Source organism: Pyrus communis, chromosome 15 (genome assembly GCF_041283825.1).
Source record: "Pyrus communis isolate YQ-2024b chromosome 15, ASM4128382v1, whole genome shotgun sequence".
Lineage (NCBI taxonomy): Eukaryota > Viridiplantae > Streptophyta > Magnoliopsida > Rosales > Rosaceae > Pyrus > Pyrus communis.
In genome coordinates this window covers 29,138,876-29,162,179 of record NC_142579.1, presented here as the reverse complement: position 1 = coordinate 29,162,179, position 23,304 = coordinate 29,138,876, and the positions used below count along the sequence as shown (strand labels likewise).

Sequence of the window (23,304 nt, the reverse complement as noted above, 5' to 3'; positions counted from 1 at the left end):
GTCAAGTTATATTGAATGATGGAGGAATACTAAGCTTTTCTGTTTGAATTTAGTGGAATAAACATCTGATTTTGTGTTAGAGAACTACGAATGGCTTAATCCCTATTAAGGGTACGTAGGCAGTCTAACGAGGAGGTTAGATGCAGCCATGAGGTAAACGAAAAATTTCTTTGCAATTTGATTCTCGAATTGTGATTTGCCATATCCCAGAGACGGGGTATGTGAGATAGACGAGTATTTGGTGACGTCACATGTCGATCCTGGACCAATGTCGGGATCGGGGCGTGACAGATACCGCCACGCCTCCCTGAGCTGAATTCGAAGCCCTTTGCTTTCCTTCCACCACCACCCCAACTCGAGCTTCCATATCCAAAACCCTCCATCTCTATCTTTATCTCTTTCTGCTTCTAGAAAGCTTCAATCTTTCCCTTGTCTTTGAATTCGGGTTGGGCCGAACTTGGCTGATCTCACATGGGTTTTGGCGGTTTGAAGAGAAGAAAAAGTGGTGAAACTGTGCTTGACCACACAGTTGGAAAATCAAGGAAGAAAAAGAAGAAGGGAGTCCAGAGAGACCCGTTTGAGAAAAGTGAGAAGAAGAAAAAGAAGGGATCATGTCAGAAATTAAAAATCAAATTATTATTTTATAATAAAAATTAATAATATTTTAATAAAATTGACTAGACTATTTAGTTTTAGGGGTAGAGATGCATTTGGCATATTACTGTTCACTATGATCTATCATTGTTCACTGAGTGGATTAAATAGGCTGGATGCTAGCGTATTTTTTTTGGGGGGAAATTCTCTAAGGCAGAAATTTATGTCCCATGCTGTTGATCATGGAGGCAGAATACACAAAAGGACCAAATTATGGTGAAAAAAGACTAAAAGCGTTTAAGGGTTAAGCTGGTCAACTCAAGAACTCCAAAATGACTGATAAAATAAGTTTCATGTAATCAGATTTGGATATGCTACGAAAATAATAGGACTAAAATCATGCCACCTGTCCACTAGGTAGGCCAAATGCAATCACAAACCAGACTGGTCAATACCCTAAACCTAAATTCCTAGTAAAAAGTACGGAGCACCGTGTACTTACATTTGAGGCTTGAGTGTGGTGGATCCTTTTTCTAGGAATTTTGTGATCATAACCGTTTATCGTATATAATACGGTTAGTTTTCATTAAGTACTATTTATGTCACATCCCGGCCCGGGCGGCACCACTTCCCGGGCCCGCTCCACCACCGTAGCACGATATTGTCCGCTTTGGGCCCCGACCACGCCCTCGCGGTTTTGTTTCTGGGAACTCACACGAGAACTTCCTGATGGGTCACCCATCCTGGGATTGCTCTCGCCCCCTACTCGCTTAACTTCGGAGTTCCTAAGGAACCCGAAGCCAGTGAGCTCCCAAAAGGCCTCGTGCTAGGTAGGGATGGGAATATACATTTAAGGATCACTCCCCTGGGCGATGTGGGATGTCACAATCCACCCCCCTTAGGGGCCCGACGTCCTCGTCGGCACACACGCGACCAGGGTTAGGCTCTGATACCAAATTGTCACATCCCGGCCCAGGCGGCACCACTTCCCGGGTCCGCTCCACCACCGTAGCACGATATTGTCCGCTTTGGGCCCCGACCACGCCCTCACGGTTTTGTTTCTGGGAACTCACACGAGAACTTCCCGATGGGTCACCCATCCTGGGATTGCTCTCGCCCCCTACTCGCTTAACTTCGGAGTTCCTAAGGAACCCAAAGCCAGTGAGCTCCCAAAAGGCCTCGTGCTAGGTACGGATGGGAATATACATTTAAGGATCACTCCCCTGGGCGATGTGGGATGTCACAATTTATATTTAATTTTAAATTTTAAATTTCAAATAATTTTTAACCGCACGATAAACGATTACGATCACGAGATTTCCATAATCCCTAGGAAAATGATCCGGTGAGAATCCTTTTCCTTGAATGTCTTCACTTTTGTCGCCTAGTTATAAAGCCAAATGTAATCACAACCCTAAATTCCCAATTATATATCATTTGCATGATCTTCTATAAGTACCACGTGTATTATGAGGCAATCAAGGAAACAATGTCCAATGTAAGGCAGATGACTCACTCGTAGAACCCCAATCTTTAATCTAAAGTCTCCAACACTCCCACGCACGATTTAAATGTAGGAGTAGGATTCTCTTCCTTTTTTTTCCCCCCTTTTCCTCCCCTCCTATTTGAACGGTCACGGTTAAGCCACGTCAACATCTTATATTAATTTTTTATAGCAAGAGAAAAACAAAATAAGAGAATGTGAGATGAGGAGATAGAAAGGGATGGAAAGAGAAGGGGAGAGAATCCTAATCCTTAAATGTAAACCCAATCCATAATTTGGGTATTCGACCTACCTATCATTTGTACTTTTCTTTATCAGTCATGTACTTTCTTTATTATTATTTTTCATTATGGAATATTGCATGATAGTCAAAACCATTTATTTTCAACGTTATTCTACAATACTTCATGAAAAAAAAAAAACATGAATTCTATAGAGATCGATTTTATTATGTGAATTCAGCTACTTTAATAGTTTATGAGAGGTTTTGACACACCCCGACCGAGATCAGGGCATGCTGGCCGTCACGTGGAGGTGATGTAACCATGTGCACAGTGCGGAAGCTAATAAAATAATAATGGAAATAGTAATACGAATAAATAAAAACTGGTTTTACATAAAGTAATAACAAGTGCAAGCGTAAGTGTGACGCTTAGTTCAGAGCATAAAGTCTAAAGCAGTCCAAAAGAAAATGACGCAACAAAAGTACACCCGAAGGTGGTCCTACGCTGGTGATCATCTGTCAGATATGCCGGGAAAATCCTCAGGGAAACCACCAAACGTGCTAGCCAACTAGAACCTGGAGGGGCGCAAAACAAAAGCGTGAGTGGGCAAAAACAAAGCTTTTCGAAAACCATTTAATAAATAAGTTCTAACCCCTCGCCGTAAAACCTGTATACTTCCCAGAAAATAGAGTATATAAATATATATATATATATATATATATATATGTGCCAATCATGCTCAAGAATATACTATGCCAAAACCTCAAAATGAAATGCAAGTGCTCAGGTAATATCGCATCAATATCATATAATCTGTCAGCCGGAGTCACCTAACGTGACCTGTACGGCTGAATTTAGAGCTCAAATCTCAATCTCAATAACTAGACCTGCACACGAGTCGGAACCACCTAAAGTGGTCTGTACGACAGGCCTGGGTGTAACATATATATACGCTCAAGTGCTACGATCACGTGAAGGCTGGGTGAATAGTCGCGGGTCACCTACGAGTCGGAACCACCTAAAGTGGTCTGTACGACAGGACTGTGCACCTAACTTGGATCCAAGTTGAGCGTGTGGTGTAGGAGGTGAACATCACGTGAAGGACTGTACCCAACTTTGGGCGGGAGCACTAACACCGGGGATGCAGGTTATGAGCTCTCTATGCATCTCAAATCACTACTGAATGTAAACATGAATTACACTTACCTGGCACTTACCTGTGCGTCCGCAGCACCAATACACACATATATAAATGCAACTAATCATGCATAACAAATGGCAATATAATATATGGCATATAACTAATAAACGTTTAAATCACTTTCTGGGAAAATATAAGTATATAGGTATATACGGAAAACCAAAAGCCCACTCACTGGTATGTGGAAGGGTCGTAACCCCCCTGCCTCGAGTGACCACGCTCGTCCTCGGGATAGGATTCACCTATATGCGAAACAACTATAAAAACGTTAATTTTAAAACACATAACCAACCTTAAGAAATAACTTCTCATACAATGCTCAAATAGGGTGTATGAATACACCAACGTGATCTACTCAACCTCAGGAACATCCCCATATTTTTAAAATAATTTTTCACCGCCGCACGCACCCCCACGCGCCGGCCACGCGCAGGCACGTGCCTGGCACGCTGACGGCGTCAGTTGACTCCGTCAAGAATATTCCGTTATCCCTAATGGTAACTGTCAACGGGTTTGACGGAATATTCCGTCGTCTTCTCCGGCGAGACTCCGGCTCCGGCGCCATCGCCGGCGCCGGAAAATCAGGAAATTTTCAAATCGTGATATCTTCTTCGTTTTTCAACCAAATTTCACAAAATTGGTACCAAAATGAAGCTTACAACGAGAGGAACAAAATCATACTACTTTCAAGTGCTAAAATCCACAAGATCTCACCTGGAAAATCACCCCAACTCCGGCCAACCTTGAAACTCACTATCCCGACATCCAAAACCTTCAAACGAACCACCCCGAGCCTCCTAGGGACCTCACCAAGCTTCCTATAAGCTTGAAATTCCCAAAAACATGAGAAATTACGTGCGCATGAACAGTGCCCAAAATCGGGTATCCCGAGTTCTACGTGAAAACGAAGGTATTCTTACCTGAAATGGGTATGGTTGGACTCCTACGAGCCTCACGAGCATGGATATGTACTTTGTTTCTTCGATCTGTGAAGGTTTGTTGTGTTTGTGTGTGTGTCCGTACGTTGGAAGGAAAATGGGAAAGGAAATGGGAGCTCGGGACAGGTGCAGGGATAGGGAGAAAGGGTGAGGGGAATGTGTGGTCCACCATCAGCCAACAACCAACCAAAAATAACCACAAAACGTAAAGAAATCGCACTAGGGGCAAAATCATCTTTTCACGCGTACGTTTTAAAATTTTCGAAACGGGCTGTTACAGGTTTATTCTAGCATGATCTAAGATTATTCATTTACTTCAAATATTTGACTTTCCGTTGTCAATTTACGCATATAAATACATTTAAAACATGTAAGTCGCGCGTAGCATGCCGTGATTCAAAAAATGTCTTCTGCACGCGCGTGAGCGGATGCATGAAGGCTAGTTTGCTGTAAACAGATAAAACATTTTTCATTCAAAATTTTAAATTATTATAATATAATAATTATTATTAGATATAATTCCAACATAGCCTTCCTTTGCATTAAAGAACCAACTTATTATTAGATATAATTCCAAAATAACTTCTGCATGTGAAGGCTAATTTGATGTAAATGGATATAACATTTAGATATAATTCCAACATAGCCTTCCTTTGCATTAAAGAACCAACTTACTTTTGCATTAAAGAACCAACTTACTATTTCCTCTCTCTCTAGCGGAGGCAAAATTCTCAACATTTATCTTTAAAATCATATCAAAGGAGATTAAATATTACATGAAGCCCAATATTTATTTTACTTCATCACTTGCCTTGATTTGTTTTTCGCACGCGAATAATAATGCAGAAGGTCTTTTACACGTATACGACCAACTTGCAGAATAACTATTCATCTTTTCCATTGACTTTATATAAGACCCTACAGTCTGCAGTCTTTTGGGAAAGATGAGCAGCCATTGTCAACTTCTATTGAATTCCATATTCGCCAAATAATTTAATCAAACAACACGTACAGCTTTGACTTGGACAAAACAAAAAAGACAAAACAAAAAATTGAATAGAGAGAGTTGATCCAGAAGGCAAATGAGATTTGTTAAACCCTAAACCTAACTCCAAACGTGAGATAACTGGGTAGCATAAAAAACATGTTACGTATTTATATCATGTTGGATAATTTGATTTGAAGTCGACCATTTCCTTGACAGGTTGCACCGTCCACATGCCCGCCCATCGCATGCAACGCAAAAGCTGAATAGTAAACTCACGCGTCAAAAAGTTTCGATAATTTTGCAAATATTTGAGTGTTCCGTCTATTTACTTGATAAGTTTGAATGATTAAACAATTTTTCTATTTGAATAATTTTTTAGTAAAGATGACATTTAAATGAAAATTAAAAAAATAAACGATCTAATTATGACGTTTATACGATAAAAGTACATTATTCACCAAAAGTAAAATATGTGCATTTCCCAATGCGGTGAACGTGAGTATTATTCATCATATAATAACCTAACAATTACTAGAAAAGGAAAACTAAAAAAAAACATACAAGTATTTGCTAAAGTAACAAATCATCAGTTGTTATATTAATTTCTCTATAAATGCGATTAATTGTATAATTGAGAATAATGATGTATGCTCGATTGTGTTTATAAAAGTTTTTTTATAAAAAATAATTTTCACACTCTCAATATGTTTCTTTAGTTTTCAAGTTGAATAAATCAAATATTTTTACTTTTTTTTTTGTCTACTATAAATAATGATGTCCAAATTGGATAATTCTAGAAAGACTAAATTTGTAAACAAAATTTTGAAAAACTAAACGACACGGAAGTTGATGATTGGTTATTACTTAACCGTTGATAAATGTGTTCATTCTTATTGGCAACACATTATTTAGTCTATAAATTTTGCCTCCAAATTTAATCTCGTTAGCATTATTCTTTCCCATTAGTTCGGTAAAACTCACTATATTTTTTTATGTTATTTTTTTTTATTTGGACGCGGTTGGATTTGTTTAAATTCGTTAATATTTCCCGGCTTAAATGATATCACCCGGGAAATTAATAACCACCACAAAATGCAAGCCTCCTCCACTCTCTGTCAGTTGGTCAATAATTTCCAGCGCCGAAACAATTTTGTATATTGATAAGGAAACGTTAAAATTTGTCACACAATCCTTTTCCATAGAATCCTACTAAATCTCTCTCTCTCTCTCTCTCTCTCTCTCTCTCTCTCTATAAAACTCACATTGCACAGCACTGTGCTGCAAGTTTGCTTCGAGCTGTGTCTCTCTCCGGACAACATTGCAAAGATTCCCGAGAAAGTTCAAAACTTTCCCGGAAAATTCAAAGGGTATTTTCATATTTTTCTCACTGCCCAAATAAGTATCAAAGCTTGAATCAGTGGCGGAGAAAAGTGACAATGGAAGGTGGAAAAGGCGTGGGGGAGAAGAACGGAACAAACGATGTTGTTTTGCAGATTTTGGCCGGCGAAGAGCGCACAAGTTACAACAATGAAACCAGAGACTTGAATCTTCACCTGACGGAGCTTCAGAGCCTCAGAGTCTCCGGCTCTTCTTCGCCAGAAATCCCAAGGCTGAGTCGTACGCCGCCGCCGGGGAAGCCGCGGAAAATCCCAACCGAACCCACTTCCCTGCAAGCTCCGTTTTCGCGGTCGGTGTTCTCGAAGCCCAAGTCGAGGTTCATGGAGCCGTTTCCCCAGTTGAAGTCAATTGCTAATTCCTCCAATGTGGAATCGCCAAGCTCCACAATCGCAGGCACAAAACCGAGAGACGCTCTGAGGTCCGCCTCGATAACCCCACGAACACCGTTGGTCGACGGTGGCGAGGAGGACGATGATGAGGAGGTTTATAAGACTGCAAAGCTAAAGGTGTGTGCGAAGTCCGGTAAGAAGATAAAAAAGTTGGCATTGATTGAGTTGGTTGCATTTGTTTGCATTGTTTTGTTTTTGATTGCTGGCATAACTGTACCCACGTTGGAAAATAAGATGTATTTGGGGTTGGAATTGTGGAAATGGTGTGTCTTGGTGTTGGTTGTTTTGTGTGGTAGGTTGGTCACAGAATGGTTTATCAATGTTCTGGTTTTCGTGATTGAGTTGAACTTTTTGCTTAAGAAGAATGTTTTGTATTTTGTGTACGGGTTGAAGAGAAGTGTGCAGATTTTTATTTGGTTGGGTTTGGTTCTTCTGGCATGGGGTTTGTTGTTCGACAACGGAGGGAAGAGGTCAAGCAAAACCTCTAGGATCCTAGGTTATGTTACACGGGGTCTAGCTTCATGCCTAATTGGAGCGGCCATATGGCTGGTGAAGAATTTGTTTGTCAAAGTAGTAGCTTCTTCATTCCAATGCAATAGATTCTTTGATCGGATTCAAGAATCAATCTTTCATCAGTATGTTCTCCGCACCCTTTCCGGGCCTCCACTGATGGAAATGGCAGAAAGAATCGGGAGGGCCCCAAGTAGCGGTCGGTTGAGTTTCAAAATTTTGAAGGGAGGGAAAAAGGAGGGGAATGAAGGGGCCAAAGAGGAGGTGATTGATGTAGAAAAGCTCAAAAAGATGAACCAAGAGAAAATTTCTGCTTGGACCTTGAAAGGGTTGATTAATGTCGTAAGGAGTACGGGGTTATCTACCATCTCCGACTCACTTGAGAGTCTTGACGACGAGGAGAGTGAGCAGAAAGGTAAGGAGATTACTAGTGAGTGGGAAGCAAAGGCTGCGGCTTATGATATTTTCCTGAATGTCGCCAAGAGTAACATGTAAGAATTTCATTTTTTATTTTTCAAAACCTTCATCCAAACCTTAGATGACTTCTTTATCTTTAATTTCTCACTATTTTTTAATGGTAATGGACTAGGTACATTGAGGAAGATGACCTCTTGCGCTTCATGAAAAAGGAGGAGGTCGACATTGTTTTACCTCTGTTTGAAGGGGCAGCAGAAACTGGCAAGATCAAGAGAAAAGCTTTGAAGAACTGGCTGGTAAATTCTAATTGGTTCTTTTTTTTTCTTTGATGCTATGCACCCATCTGCGCAAAAGTTGCAGGTTGAGTTTACTTGACACTTCTGCACTGAGAAATCTACAATGTATAATGCTACCTCAAACTACACTCTGCATACTTCTCGTGATATCCCGCTGTCACACATAGTTATAAGTCTTCAAAACTACCGTTGATAGGATCTTAATTCTACATGTTGTAACTGTTGGATTTCAATTTTCAAGTCTTTTTCAGCCAGCAACGTTCGATTTAAAATGAAGGGCTCTTAAAATTATTATTATTTTCAGGTGAATGTTTACCTTGAGCGCAAATCACTGGCGCATTCCTTAAATGACACTAAAACAGCAATAGAGGAGCTGAATAGGCTTGCCTCGGGGTTTTTGCTTCTGGTGATCATTATCGTGTGGCTACTTGTGATGGGATTTTTCACGACAAACATGCTGGTCTTTATAGCATCTCAGCTTTTAACGCTGGCGTTTGTATTTGGTAATACTGCTAGAACTGTGTTTGAAGCGATCATATTCGTCTTTGTGATGCACCCTTTTGATGTAGGGGACCGTTGTGTCGTTGATGGAGTACAGGTAACTTCGAAATCCTCATTCTTCAAATAACTTTTTACTTCTACTAAAAGAACTTTACTTGACGTATTGAAACTTGACAGCTTATTGTTGAAGAGATGAACATATTGACAACGGTCTTCTTAAGATCTGACAACGAGAAAGTTTTCTATCCAAATTCAGTACTGGCTAGTAAACCCATCAGCAACTTCTATAGGAGCCCGGAGATGGGTGATTCTGTTGATTTTACCATTGACGTTTCTACGAAGGTTGAGACCATTGTGGCTCTAAAAGCCAGAATAAAAGAGTATGTTGACTTCAACTTGTTATACTGCTAGCTAGGATTCTCGATTGGATTCGTATAAAATTACTCTGTTTGGGTAATTCTGCTGTCCTAGCATAACTTTTTATTCATCTGTCTTGTATCTTTTGGTGGATATATAGCTCCTTTTTTTCGTTTTGCTTCTCTTTTGGTACGGGAATTGTTTACTTGTGATTTTGCACTGCTGTTAAGATTTCTGGTTTCCTGTCATATGTTCTCTATACATGAACATCCACTGGCATAAGCGCGCCTCTGATCGCTACAAATGAGTTGTTGAAGAAAATTGAATATTTTCAGGTACTTGGACAGCAAGACTCAGCACTGGCGTCCTGCGCATAGCGTGGTGGTTAAGGATATTGAGGACGTTAACAAAATGAAAATGGCTCTTTACGTTACACATACCATAAACTTTCAGAACTATGGCGACAAGACCAGTCGGAGATCAGATTTGATCTTCGAGCTGAAGAAAATATTTGAAGATCTTGGTATAAAATATCATCTCCTGCCTCAAGAAGTTCATCTCCGCTATGTCGGATCATCCGCTGCAGAACTTCCACCCACATGGCGGTGATTGTTTCTGTGTATGCTCACTGTTCTAAAAACCCCCGCCTAGCGTCCATTTGGCAGTTGGCCACTGCCCTGATTAATGCTTAGGTGTTTGAAAATTAAGAAAGAGCGCCTAGACTTACTGAGGCGCCCGCCTAAACCACCTAGGCACCCGCCTAACCCGCTTAGACCCACCTAGACACCTATCTAGGTTGCGACTCACGTAGACAGAAAATAGATAACTTTCATTTTACATTTTATTTTTTCAATAAATTGGAAGAGACTTGTTGAATACTTAAAGGAACATACATTTTATACTTGTTCCCTATGTTTTCATTATGTTCCAATAGCTCATATATATGTAATTTTATTTTGTAGTTTATGATGAAATCATATATATTTTAAATATAAACAGACACTTATTTACACGAAATATAATATATTTAATTAAATCTGCCTAGTTCGCCTAGGTGCATGACTAGACCCTGCCTAGCCACCTAGGCGCTAGGCCCCATCCTAACGCCCGATTAGCGCTTAACGTCTTTTCAAACCTTATGTATGCTGCAAATACGCATCTTCTAACTCATGTCATTAACTTGAAATTTTCGTCGCATTTGCTATGGGAAGGTGCGAATGAAGTTGCCACAAATCTCATCAGAACAAAAATAAAAATGTAGGAAACGTTGAGATACTGGTGGACACACGATGTCGTACTTTTAGAAATGTTTATACAATTTTTGAATGTATTTATGTTAATTGTAAACTTGACTAATTTCAATGCATGAACTCAGAGTTTTCTTCCTCTCTACCCTTTTCAATTCCTTTGATGAGAAGCAATATGTACATTGAGGGCCGAGTTTCAATATTAAAACATGAGATTAAAGTGATTAGTTGTTGCGTTTAGCTTATAACTGAGCATGATGTTAAAAGTATTGACCAAGTTGAAACAAGAGCTAAAGTGGTTTAGTGTTGGTGAATAAGTTGAGAGCGTGAGTGATTTATTATATCACCTTTTATTGGTGTCAGATTAAAAGCATGCCTAAGCTCTCGGATTTTGTAAAGCACACTCTAGCCTATTATAGGCTAGTAGCAAATGAAAATTGAACAACCTCAAAAATAATACAGCTTATACTTTCTGGTCAATAATTTAGAGCCATTCCCCTGTATTCGGCTTCTGCTGACGACCTTGCCACCACATTCTGTTTCTTACTTCTCCAAGTAATCAAATTACCAGCTATGAACGTAAAATATCCTGATGTAGGCCGTCTATCAGTAATATACTCAACCCAATCAGCATCAGTATATCCTACCACCTCCATGTGTCCATGCTTTTTGTACTTAAGACCTTTTCCCATAGCTCCCTTTAAATAACTCAAGATCCGCATTACCCCTGACATTTGATCCTCACTTAGTGCATGCATAAATTGACTCACCACGCTTACCACATAAGCAATGTCTGGCCTAGTGAGTGAGAAATAAATCAATTTTCCCACTAACCTTTGATACCTCTCCTTATTTATTGGGACTTGATCTTGATAGATTGCAAGACGATGATTCTGCACAATTGGAGTATCCACTGATTTACATGCCAACCAACATACCAATTTCGGATAGCAAATCCAACACGTATTTTCGTTGTGACAAGTATATCTCTTCTCGAGACCTAGCAACTTCAATAACTAAAAAATACTTTTAAGTTCCCCTAGATCTTTCATTTTAAACTCGGAGGCCAAGTACCTCTATAGCCGTTCAATTTCTTCGTATCATCATCTATGACAATCATACCATCCACATATATAATGAGCAAAGTAACTTTACCATCATTGTGTTTGATGAATAAAGTATGATCTTAGTTCCCCTATCGGTAGCCGTACTTTTTCATGGCCTAAGTGAATCTCCCAAACCATGCTCTAGGTGACTGCTTGAGACCATGCAGTGCCTTTTGGAATCTACACACTTTCCCACTAGAGTTTGCAGCTTCGTAAACTGGTGGAAAATGCATAGACCTCCTCTTTTAAATCCCCATGCAGAAATGCATTTTTTACATTAAATTGTCATGGAGGTCAATCAAAACTAGCAGCAAAAGATAGCAAAACTCTAATGGTATTCATTTTTGCAACTGGAGCAAAGGTTTCTTGATAGTCAACACCAAAGGTTTGTGCATACCCTTTGACCACCAACCTAGCTTTGTACCTATCAATTGTTTCGTCGGCCTTATGTTTGATAGTAAACACCCATTTATATCCCGCTGACTTTTTTCCTTTGGGAAGAGTAACTACAATCCATGTATTATTCTTTTGTAATGCTTCCATCTCCATTTGCATTGCCTCTATCCATTTCGGATCTTTCAAGGCTTCTTCCATTCTTGTAGGTATTTTTTGACAGTGTCCATATGTTGAACAATTGCACAATATTTTAACAAGAGCCGATGAGTGGAGACATATTTTGCAATAGAGCTCTTTTGGAGAGTACATGTCTGACAATTTTCCTCAATTCTGTCTAGAAGGTAACACATAAAGTGATTACTAATTTATGGGTGAGTAATTACCTTAAAGATATCCGTTAAATCATTGACCGGTACTGAAGGAGTGTGAGGGGGATTGTCATTTGAGCCCATTTGGGCAGGCGGCAGGAGGGAGAAGCCCACGAGGGCTGTCAGCATCAGACGGTCTCAATTCAGCATGCCCACTGTCTTCCACATGCACAGGAGGCCCACTTTCCGATGTATCAATTTCTAACAAATGTGTTTTTGTTTTGTTTAAAGGAGATTCCTTAATATTTGGCGGGTGAGAACAAACACAACGGAAGTCTCTTCTTCTCTGAGACTTCTCTCTCCCCTCAATATTTTCCAGCGCCAAAACAACTCTACACATTCATAAAAAAAACGTCAGGATTTGTCTTCTGGATTGGTAAGAAGATGAAAAGGTTGGCATTAATTGAGTTGATTGCATTTGTTTACATTGTTGTGTTTTTTATTGCTTGTTTGACTGCTCCTAAGTTGAAAAAAAAAAGATGTATTGGGGGTTGGAATTGTGGAAATGGTCTATCTTGGTGTTGGTTGTTTTGTGTGGTAGATTGGTCACAGAATGGTTTATCAATGTTCTGGTTTTCGTGATTGAGTTGAACTTTTTGCTTAAGAAGAATGTTTTGTATTTTGTTTACGGGTTGAAGAGAAGTGTGCAGATTTTTATTTGGTTGGGTTTGGTTCTTCTGGCATGGAGTTTGTTGTTTGACCGCGGAGTGAAGAGGTCAAGAAAAGCCTGGATCCTAGGTTATTTTGCACAAGGTCTGGCTTCGGGCCTGATTGGAGCCGCCATATGGCTGGTGAAGAATTTGTCTGTCAAAGTAGTAGCTTCTTCATTCCAATGCAATAGATTCTTTGATCGCATTCAAGAATCGATATTTCACTGATGGAAATGGCAGAAAGAGTTGGGAGGATCCCAAGTAGCGGTCAGTTGAGTTTCAAACGTTTGAAGGGAGGGAAAAAGGAGGGGAAGGAAGGGGCCAAAGAGGAGGTGATTAATGTAGAAAAGCTCAAAAAGATGAACCAAAAGAAAATTTCTGCTTGGACCCTGAAGGGGTTGATTAATGTAGTAAGGAGATCCGGGTTATCTACCATCTCCAACACACTTGATAGTCTTGTGATGAGGAGAGTGAGCAGAAAGGTGAGGAGATTACTAGTGAGTGGAAGCAAAGGCTGTGGCTTATGATATTTTCCTGAATGTCACCAACCGTAGCAACAACTAAGAATTTCATTTTTTATTTTTCGAAAAGTTTGATGACTTATTTATCTTTAATTTCTCACTATTTTCATGGTTAAATGGACTAGGTACATTGAGGAAGATGACCTCTTGCGCTTCATGAAAAAGGCGGAGGTCGATATTGTTTTTCCCCTGTTTGAAGGGGTAGCAGAAACTGGCAAGATCAAGAGAAAAGCTTTGAAGAACTGACTGGTAAATTCTAATTGTTTTGTTTTGTCTGAAATTTTTTATTCTTTCATTCTATGCACTTCTCACTGAGAAAGCTACAATGTATAAGCTACCACAAACTACACTTTGCATACTTCTTGTGATATGCCGCTGTCACACGTATAAGTCTTCAAAACTACCGTTGATAGGATCTTAATTCTACATGTTGTAACCGTTGGATTTCAATTTTCAAGTCTTTTTCAGCAACATTCGATTTAAAATGAAGGGCTCTTAACATTATTGTTGTTTTCAGGTGAATGTTTACCTTGAACGCAAATCGCTGGCACGTTCCTTAAATGACACTAAAACAGCAATAGAGAAGCTGAATAGGCTTGCCTCAGGGGTTTTGCTTCTGGTGATCATTGTCGTGTGGCTACTTCTAGTGGGATTTTTGACGACAAACATACTGGTTTTTATATCATCTCAGATTTTACTAGTGGTGTTTGTATTTGGTAATACTGCTAAAACCGTGTTTGAAGCGATCATATTCGTCTTTGTGAGGCACCCTTTCGATGTAGGGGACCGTTGTGTTGTTGAGGGAGTACGGGTAACTTCGAAATCCTCATTCTTCAATTAACTTTTTACTTCTACTAAAACAACTTTACTTGACATATTGAAACCTGACAGCTCATTGTTGAAGAGTATGTTGACTTCAACTTGTTCTACTTCTCAATTATTTATTGGATTCAAATTGCTTCTATATATAGAGGCTCTCTCAGCTAACAAAACCAACTTATAAAGGCATGTTGCGTTGTCAGCGGAATTTAGCAAATTATTTGAACCTGGTGGCGCTATTGCTCGCATTAGCATGACATGCAATATTAGAGTTTAGGATCCTTGGAACAGATAGAGTTTAAAAGCTGCTAGCTAGGATTCTCGATTGGATTCGTTGATAAAAATGCTCTGTTTGGGTGATTCTGGTATCCTAGTGTAACTATTTATTTATCTGTTTTGCATCTTATGGTGGTTATATAGCTTCTTGTTTTCGTTTTGCTTCTCTTTTGATACGGGAACTGTTTGCCTGTGATTTTGCATTGCTGTTACATGAACATCCACTGGCATAAGCGCACCTCTGATCGATAGAAATGAGTTGTTGAAGAGAATTGAATATTTCAGGTACTTGGACAGCAAGACAGCACTGGCGTCCTGGCCATAGCGTGGTGGTTAAGGATATTGAGGACTCGAACAAAATGAAAATGGCTCTTTACGTTACACGTACCATGAACTTTCAAAACTATGGTGACAAGAATCTGATTTGGTCTTAGAGCTGAAGAAAATGTTCAAAGATCTTGGTATAAAATATCACCTGCTGCCTCAAGAAGTTCATCTCCGCTATGTCAGATCATCCACTGCAGAACTTCCACCCACGTGGCGGTGATTGTTTCTGTGTAAGCTGCAAGTACACATCTTATGACTCATGGCATTAACTTGAAATTTACATCGCATTTGATGGCGGGAGGTGTGAATGAAGTAGCCACAAATCTCATCAGAACAAAAATAAAAATGTAGGATGTGTTAGAATTCATCTCGGGGAAGTTTTCGATTGTTCGATTGAATTGCACTTGGTATGGATGAGTTCGATGAAGAATGCTCAGTGGAAGAAGCCTCCACGCTGAGAGATACTGAGATTTGAGAGAGCTGGTGGAAACACGATGTTGTACTTTTAGAAATGTTTATACAAATTTTGAACGTATTTATGTTAATTGTAAAAATTGATTTATGCATAGACTCAGAGTTTTCTTCCTCTCTACCCTTTTCAATTCCTTCGACTACAAGTAATATGTACATTGAGGACTGAGTTAAAACATGAGATTAATGTGAATGGTTGTTACGTTTAGCTTGTAATCAGCGTGATGTTAAAATATTGACCAAATTAAAGCATGAGCTTAAAGTGATTTATTATCACCTTTTATTGGTGTCAAATTAAAAGCACGTCTGAGCTCTCGGATTTTGTTGACCCCATTCCACCTTTAATAGGCTAGTAGCAAATAAAAAATTATCAACCTTAAGACTAATACAGGTTATATCAAACGGACATGATTTAGTGGCCCTTTGTCCGATCAATGTTTTAGTGCTTTTTAATTACCTATTTAGAGGGATACTGACGAGGGGCTGGACGAGATGATTCAAACAGCAAAATTAGGTTAGTTGCGGAGAATGGTGTTTTCTAAATTTTTGGTGTTCGATTTGAGTGCACGATACTTTTTCAAAATGAGAACGAAACAGTGCAACTCACAGCTTCATCGTGACATAAGACGGACTTTAGCATTTTAACAACGTTTGAAGGATTAAAAACAGCAAACAGAGAATAAGCTATATATAAATCACGATCAAGTATCCTTTTGCAGTCACTAATATAGTGGTAGGTTTGATACCATTAGACTATTCGAATGAGAAGGGTGGTTCAAATTTTAGAACCAACCCAAATCCCCAATAGGATAAGATAACCTTATCCACCAATCCCAATTGGGAACCTGCCACGTCGGACAAAGATAAATGGCAATCTTCCCACCCCTCATTAATCAGCTCCTTCCTCTACCTCTATCACTCTATCTACCAAGAAGCAGCTCAATCTGACACAAAAATTTCACGAAGAAAAAAACGGCTGCTTTTAGAGAGAGAAAACCAAGCTAGAGAGAGAAAATGGCATCAACCACAGCAGTTACAATGGCCATGCCATTGACCAATGCAACCCAAAAGAGGATCCAGTCCTCCGCTGGGTGCTTCTTCAAGCCACTGCCACTAAGGCCTTCAAAGGCACTGGCACCCGCGGCGTCAAAATCGAGCGGGAGTCTCCTAGTCAGGGCTTCGTTGAAGGAGAAGGCGGTGACTGGAATCACGGCGGCCGCGCTCACCGTCTCAATGGTGATCCCGGAGGTGGCCGAAGCGGCCTCGGGAGTTTCTCCTTCTCTGAAGAACTTCTTGCTCAGTATTGCGGCCGGTGGCGTTGTAGCTGTTGTGATCATCGGTGCTGTAGTTGGTGTGTCCAATTTCGACCCTGTTAAGAGAGGCTGAGGATATTGATGATTTTTCTATCTTATTGTATCTGTTATGTAATGTTTATGTCTGTTTTCCATGTGTGTAATATGTGACTCTTATTCGACTCGTAATTTGGCTGAAAAACTGTGAATTCTGATATCTCGTCTTTCGTTTTTCGACTTTTGTGCAACAATTCGAAACACAATGCAATCACAGAAGAAGGAAATCATAGAGGGCAACGGAAAACGAACAAAGAACGAAAACACCATGAACTCAATGCAGAAATTTATAATGTCCCCGGGGAATACACCTACGTTTTACAGTGCCTACTATATAAATGCTAATCTGCTTCACAGTCGCTAGATAATAATCTCAATTTCTGTGTAAACTTGCCGAATAGAAATGTAACCACTCCAAACATTGCAATCAGTGGCAACTGAGCTACATCCGTTAAAATTTAACTCGATCGTGTACATTACCTAGAATACTTCGAAATCATATCAAGCATGTATCTGCTGTCTGAAGAATAGTTCACCTTATCCGCCTTCACTATGGTGATCTTCACCCTCTGCTCATCGCCATACGTCTCCTCTTTGATTTTAAGCTTGAACAGAAACTGGTTAAAGATACTGCTCCGGACTATGTCTCCAAATCTTGAATCATCCTGCTCTTCGTACTTCAACAAGTACAGCTCCTTTGCTGAGCAACCCAAGATCTCTTCCCCAGTTTCCTGAAAAGCCGTCGCCCAAGTCAATCCTGTATGGTCTTGAATTTGGGCCTGAAGAAGATACCGATAATCACACTCCTCGAATTCTTGATTGCACCTGTCACACTGCCATCCTCTGTTTCCTGACCTCGACACCTTTTTATTGCACTGCCTATCTCCAATCATCAAGGGACAGGCTGTGTAACAGAAAGAATCTGTCTTAATGAAAGATATTGTCGCCATCACAGTGACCCAGTCTGGCTTATCTGATCTTCCAAGACCTTCATCCTTAATCTGAGAAATGGTTTTGCGTATCTCATTCTTAGTTCCTCCTGGAACAAAGTCTTTAGAAATGGAGACAGAAGCAGTATCCTTGCCCCCTCGGTCAAACCAGTCTCTCAAGGTAAGAGCATCAGAAATTTCTGGGTTTATAAATAGTTGTGTAGAATGAATTGTTCCAACGGACTTCCCACTGAAATCATTAATCTTCCCAGCTTTAACAGCTAAAACTGGGGAAAACCCAGAAGCCAACATCTCTTCAAGCTTTTGACCTTCCCTGTTGCAGACATCCCCCCAAAGGGTTAGCTCAACGCTCTTGCCCGACCAATCCTTTAGATTCAGAATTCTTCTCTGAGTTTCCATACCATTCTTCCTCATGATAGGAACAGAAGGATTGACAGATATCACAATACCAATAACATCAACAATAGAATTACTTTCAGCATTTTCAATTTCACTAATTGGCCTGAAGTCGAAGTTTTGCGCTGGTATGGAACCATCTTCATCAGGGCAGAGGTCCACAGTTGAACTTGCATCCAAAGTTATCTCCCAGTCATTCTTCAGATGGTTGAAATTCTTCTGTGCAGGTTTCAAGCTTCCCTTTGAAATCAAGTAAACTCTGCCAACCTCAATAATATCATAGAAGCGGTCAAGAACAGCATTGAAGCAGGTAATTCTTATTTCCCCTCCTTCAGAGTCAAGCAGGTCGAAAGAGAAAACTTTACCGTCTCCTTTAGCATTATTATACCGACGGGGGTCCCCTTTTGCTGTGACCCTTGCCTTGATAGCCCATCTTCCCTGATAAGGATTCAGAGCGTTAATGGGAATGATCCGTGCTGGTGCCTCATTCTTCATGATTGGACCACGATTTTTGTAATGTGGAGGTGGTTGGTAAGGAGGTTGAACAGTAGTTCGAATATTTGGCGCATTGTGTGCAGAGCTTTCAGGATGAAGACGAGGTCTGACATTCGGCCTCTCGGAATGAAAAGTAGGTCTGATATTCTGCCCATTGTGAACAGGATTTTGCAAAGTCATATGATTACTGGCTGACTGCTGAAAACTGCCATTAGGCAATGCATTTGGAGCATCTGAATTAGGTGCACCATATGGTTTTGGATTCCCAATAATGTCACAGTTCAGTATGATAGTTTCCATGTTCAGCACAACAATAACCCTGTACAAAGAGTACAATGTCAAAACTTGCTGCAAACTTCAAAACAGGAAACCGTAAAAAATAATGAAACGGAGATATAGAAGTTCTTGTATCAAAATGTGCCGACTCTATACATTCATTTTGCAACTTACATCGATTTTAAGCTCCAGTTAGATAATTTTAAGTTCTCTTTTATCCAATACAAATGAACCTCATTTCTCGAGTTGGATGAACATCAAGCACGGAGTTCCACATAACAGCTAACTAGCACAAATCCGCACAAACAAAATAAACTACTCAATTATCAGATACAAGCCACAAACTGCCAGTCCAACAAAACCAGGACATTTCATTACACACAATTTATGTGAGCTCATAAATTGATTTAATCAAATTTCGAAAACTAGATTTCCCGAAACGAAAATCGCATCTGATCATAGCTCAATCAGCCACAGTATAATCAGCTCAGATGCAGACTCTATAGCATTCAGTTGATTCCAAAATCTCAATTCAACTACTTGAATCAGCATCGTAATGTTATCACTATCACATTCTAATCACAAGCAAAATCTCATTTAACAATCAAAATTAATGCAAATTAATCAAAAATTGAAAATGATATATATATATATAGAGAGAGAGAGAGAGACTGACTGGCGGTTCTGGAGGACGGTGCAAATGTACTCGGTGAGCTGGACGACGGAACCTATCTGGACACGGTTGGTCTTGATTCGGTCGTTGAGCTGCGAAGAGATCATGGCATGCTGAGACGAAACGCCGTCGGAGACCATGAATCGGTACCTCTCCTGCGTGCCGATGAGCTTAATATCGACCACCTGCAACAACGGCTTCAAATTCAAGTCGCCGCCTATCACCGCCGCGATGGCGTTCGGCGTCAGGTTCACGGGCATTTTCAGAAACCCTAGGGATAGGTGTGTGTCTTTCGGGAAGGAGGACGACGGCGAGGGAAGGGTAGATTGGAAATTTGACGAGAGATTGACGACGGAGTGAGAGGCGGTTGTGGAATTGGCGGGGCGTTTGGAGGAAATAACCGAGTGAGAGAGGGATTTTGATTTTTCGAATCGGGTATTTAGGGGTTTATATAGATAGGCGCTTTGGGTATGTGAAATTACAGTTTTGTCACCACCCTTCCAATTTTTCGTCTTCGCACCTACGTTTGGGATATTGAAGAACTTTTTACACAAGAAGGCGCATTTGGAAATTGGAATGTTGTGTGATTGCCTTAAACAAATCTAAACTGCGAGAAAATAATTTGAATTCATATATATATATATATATAGGTCAAATAGGATAAATGATTCATGTGGTCATAAGGTATTCGGAAGATAACCTCTGTGGATTCAAACTCATGGGATGTACTCTGTTAGCAAATTTATGGGGTGTATTCAATTAGGATTTTGAGCGATTTTAATTCTTTTAATGAATTCAAGGGTATTCAATATGGATTTTAAGTGATTCTTTGAACTTTAATGTGTATTTAATTAAGATTTTAAGATAATTTATTAAAATCTTTAAAAATTTGGATGTATTCAATTAGAACTTTAAAGTAGTTTATAACATTTCAGGTGTATTCAATTAGAATTAGCATTTAAAGAATTTGGAAAATTTGAGGAATTAGAGGGAATTGGAGAGATTTTGTAGTCTATTTTAAGCATTCACAAATCTCACATCTCCCCATCAGATTTCAATGGAATTGAATCAAAATTTTATATGAAATCTTTACAAATCAGTGAAACTTCATAAAAATCTATGAATTTATAAATCCATTAAAATCTTTTAAATTTCCAATTGAATACACCCTCCTTAATCCAAAAGTGATTTTTCAGTTAACTATATGTCAATATAGGAGTAAAATTGTATTTGACATGTGCATTCTTATTCGACACAGCTGTCGCATTCATCAGCCTTCGACTGTGACCCACCCAAAAAACCTACCTCTCGTCCTCGCTCCCTCCCTCCTCTCAAAGGAATTTCCCGGCATCGATTTCTTCGCAGCGCCCCAATCATCAACCTCATCCGCCCTCGAAGGTTCATCTCGATTCGATTCCTTCCCAAACCCACCCACCTTCCTTCCTCTGACCCCACTTCGAATCCGTCGACTCGTCACCATTGGAATACCTGCTGTTTCCCGGATCGCCCCAATAAGTCTTGAACCCGCCGCCGAGCCGATTCGAACAAGCTCCTCGGCGGTTCGTTCAAGTCAATCAAGATTCAAGGAGCACCTTCAAAGCTTCCCCGACAAGCTCTGTGTTGCTTTGGCGCCCCTAAAACGCTTTTTAAAATACCAATTCCCTCCACCTTCCCCATCATCTCTGCTCTTTCTCCTTCTGCGTCTTCGCGTCAGTACACATCGTCGTCTTTGTCGTCGCGGAGCTACAATCAGCAGGGCAATGGAGCAGTAGAGCAATCAAAAGACTGCCCAACAACAAGGCGAACTCGAAGAAATCCGGCCGAATTTCTGTGAATTGTTTAGATTCTTTGTTCCCTTCGAAATTTAAGAAATGGGTTTTCATTTTCTATGAAATTAGGTTCGAATTTCTGTGAATTGTTAAAGATATATTTCATATGGGTTTTGCGATTTACTGTAAATTATTGTTGGGTTTTGTTCTTTACCCACTATGAGAAAACCTATCCAGCAACAGACCTGGTTTTGGCTACCAATTTCATATGGGTTTGGTCATTTTGGTTATTTACAGATTGGTTGTTCCTAGCTTGGAAGAAATTGAGAATCTGGATTACGTACTTTCACTTTGTAATGATAAATTTTGATCAAAGCAGCAATCTTTTTTAGTTGCTGATTTTAATGTTTTTGGATTCAAGGTGTCTGGCATAGCTTCCATTGATGTAAAGAAACTTAAAGATGCGGGTCTTTGCACGGTCGAAGCCGTTGCTTACTCTCCCAGGAAGGATCTTCTGCAAATCAAAGGAATCAGTGAAGCTAAAGTTGATAAGATCATTGAAGCGGGTTTGTCATTCGTTTTTATTTACTTTATTCGTTATCCATACTTCTCGGACATGGTGTTGTGAAAGTACAAATTACTGACCTTGTTCTTATACATTGGACAGTAGAAAGACGAGGAAGAAGAAGCTGTACAAAAGTACAATTTTACTTATGTATTAACAGACAGATAACAGAAAAATCATTTTTGGACTAAATTTGCTAACGGAGTACATTACAAGAGTTTAAATCCGAGTTTTTCTACTACATGAGCTATCTTCCGAATACCTTATGATGGATTATTTATCCAATTTAGCCATATATATATATATGGAAGCACATTCGTTTTAGTTAAAGTGACTATTTATACTGTTCACATTTGAAATGTATTGATTAGAGTGATTCATGTTTACTTATTTGAAATTATATCAATTGTAAATTTTATCTAGTTCAAATGTGAGATAAACGAACTACCCATTTGATAATATTAAGAGCGCGTTTATTAATTCATAATCAAATTTAGAGGAATTGAATTGAGGAGGAATTGAATTGAAGAGGAATTGGAATGAGATGGAAGCAGAATCAAATTCCTGTAGAAGTTGTTTACTAAAATTGTCTGGAATCGGAGAGGAATGATGTTGATTCCATATAAGTTATTTACTAATTCACTGGAATCGAAATTAAAACTAACTTGATTACTAAATTACCCTTATATAAATAAATTATTTTTATACTAATTAATCAAACTAATTTATTGTTCAAAAAAAAAAAATTAATCAAACTAATTTTATATACCAAAATTTATCTATATAAAAATAATTAAAGAATATTTAACTTATTTCCATTTGCTGTCTTCCCCACCACAAAAAACCCATTGTTTGTCTTCCCAGCACCACCCCTCTCATCCTTTTCCCAGCCGCAACAGCCCTCCCCAATCCCCGCATTTCCTTGCCCTCCACCCCACTTACCCCCATAGCCACCACCCATAGATCGGCAAGTCATGGTCTAGTGCGGAGCGGTCTCGTCGGCAAATCATGGTCTAGCGCAGATCGATTACAAAGCTAGTTCGAAACGATTGGAGATTATGTTAGGCAAAATGGACGAATTGAGGCCTTATAACTTCTTGTTGAGGTTGGATTTAGTGAAAGGATTGTGAAAGACAACAGAGAGATGCTTCATAAGGCTGCTGGAGAGGATGGCGGAAGACAACCATAAGATGGAAGGGTATTTTGGAAAGAAACATTTGATTCCGGATGGAGGCTTCTCCCCAGAATCCAAATACTAGCTCCATCTCGGTAATTCAATTCCGGGTAATTCCAGAATTCAGTTCTGGATTTTAGGTGGACCCCATGCTTTTTT

At 39.6% G+C, this 23,304-nt stretch overlaps 3 protein-coding genes, 2 long non-coding RNA genes and 1 pseudogene across 7 annotated transcripts; 4 read left to right on the top strand and 2 right to left on the bottom strand.

The window, feature by feature from the left end:
* Positions 1-2,670: 2,670 nt before the first annotated feature.
* Positions 2,671-4,559, bottom strand: LOC148690831 (uncharacterized). The gene is made up of 4 exons (XR_015956489.1): positions 4,444-4,559; positions 4,238-4,341; positions 3,699-3,765; positions 2,671-2,897 (listed from the first exon to the last, which is right to left on the bottom strand). It is a non-coding gene; the product is annotated as an uncharacterized LOC148690831 (long non-coding RNA).
* A 1,952-nt stretch (positions 4,560-6,511) lies between these two features.
* Positions 6,512-15,611, top strand: LOC137716998 (mechanosensitive ion channel protein 10-like). Of its 2 annotated transcripts, none has more exons than XM_068456325.2 (5): positions 6,512-8,237; positions 8,336-8,459; positions 8,764-9,057; positions 9,138-9,340; positions 9,653-10,218. In XM_068456325.2, the coding sequence occupies exons 1-5, from the start codon at positions 6,886-6,888 to the stop codon at positions 9,924-9,926; spliced, it is 2,247 nt and encodes a 748-aa protein (XP_068312426.2). In that variant the 5' UTR covers positions 6,512-6,885; the 3' UTR covers positions 9,927-10,218. The 2 variants fall into 2 exon arrangements, with proteins under 2 accessions (XP_068312426.2, XP_088543117.1); XM_088686991.1 differs by lacking the exon at positions 9,653-10,218 and adding an exon at positions 14,986-15,611 and having other exon boundaries at positions 6,560-8,237.
* Positions 12,374-14,972, top strand: LOC137707664 (mechanosensitive ion channel protein 10-like; annotated as a pseudogene). Its single transcript, XR_015956860.1, has 4 exons — positions 12,374-12,407; positions 12,754-13,644; positions 13,731-13,854; positions 14,123-14,972. The product of XR_015956860.1 is annotated as a mechanosensitive ion channel protein 10-like (transcript).
* A 796-nt stretch (positions 15,612-16,407) lies between the features above and the next one.
* On the top strand, positions 16,408-17,007 carry LOC137716146 (uncharacterized). Its single transcript, XM_068455551.2, has one exon. It carries the CDS (start codon positions 16,513-16,515, stop codon positions 16,882-16,884), a length of 372 nt encoding a protein of 123 aa, XP_068311652.2. The 5' UTR covers positions 16,408-16,512; the 3' UTR covers positions 16,885-17,007.
* Positions 17,008-17,116: 109 nt separating this feature from the next.
* On the bottom strand, positions 17,117-20,055 carry LOC137716136 (replication protein A 70 kDa DNA-binding subunit A-like). Its single transcript, XM_068455539.2, has 2 exons — positions 19,641-20,055; positions 17,117-19,007 (listed from the first exon to the last, which is right to left on the bottom strand). Exons 1-2 carry the CDS (start codon positions 19,895-19,897, stop codon positions 17,324-17,326), a joined length of 1,941 nt encoding a protein of 646 aa, XP_068311640.2. The 5' UTR covers positions 19,898-20,055; the 3' UTR covers positions 17,117-17,323.
* An 850-nt stretch (positions 20,056-20,905) lies between these two features.
* On the top strand, positions 20,906-22,163 carry LOC148690830 (uncharacterized). Its single transcript, XR_015956541.1, has 2 exons — positions 20,906-21,535; positions 21,828-22,163. It is a non-coding gene; the product is annotated as an uncharacterized LOC148690830 (long non-coding RNA).
* The last annotated feature ends 1,141 nt before the right edge of the window (positions 22,164-23,304 follow it).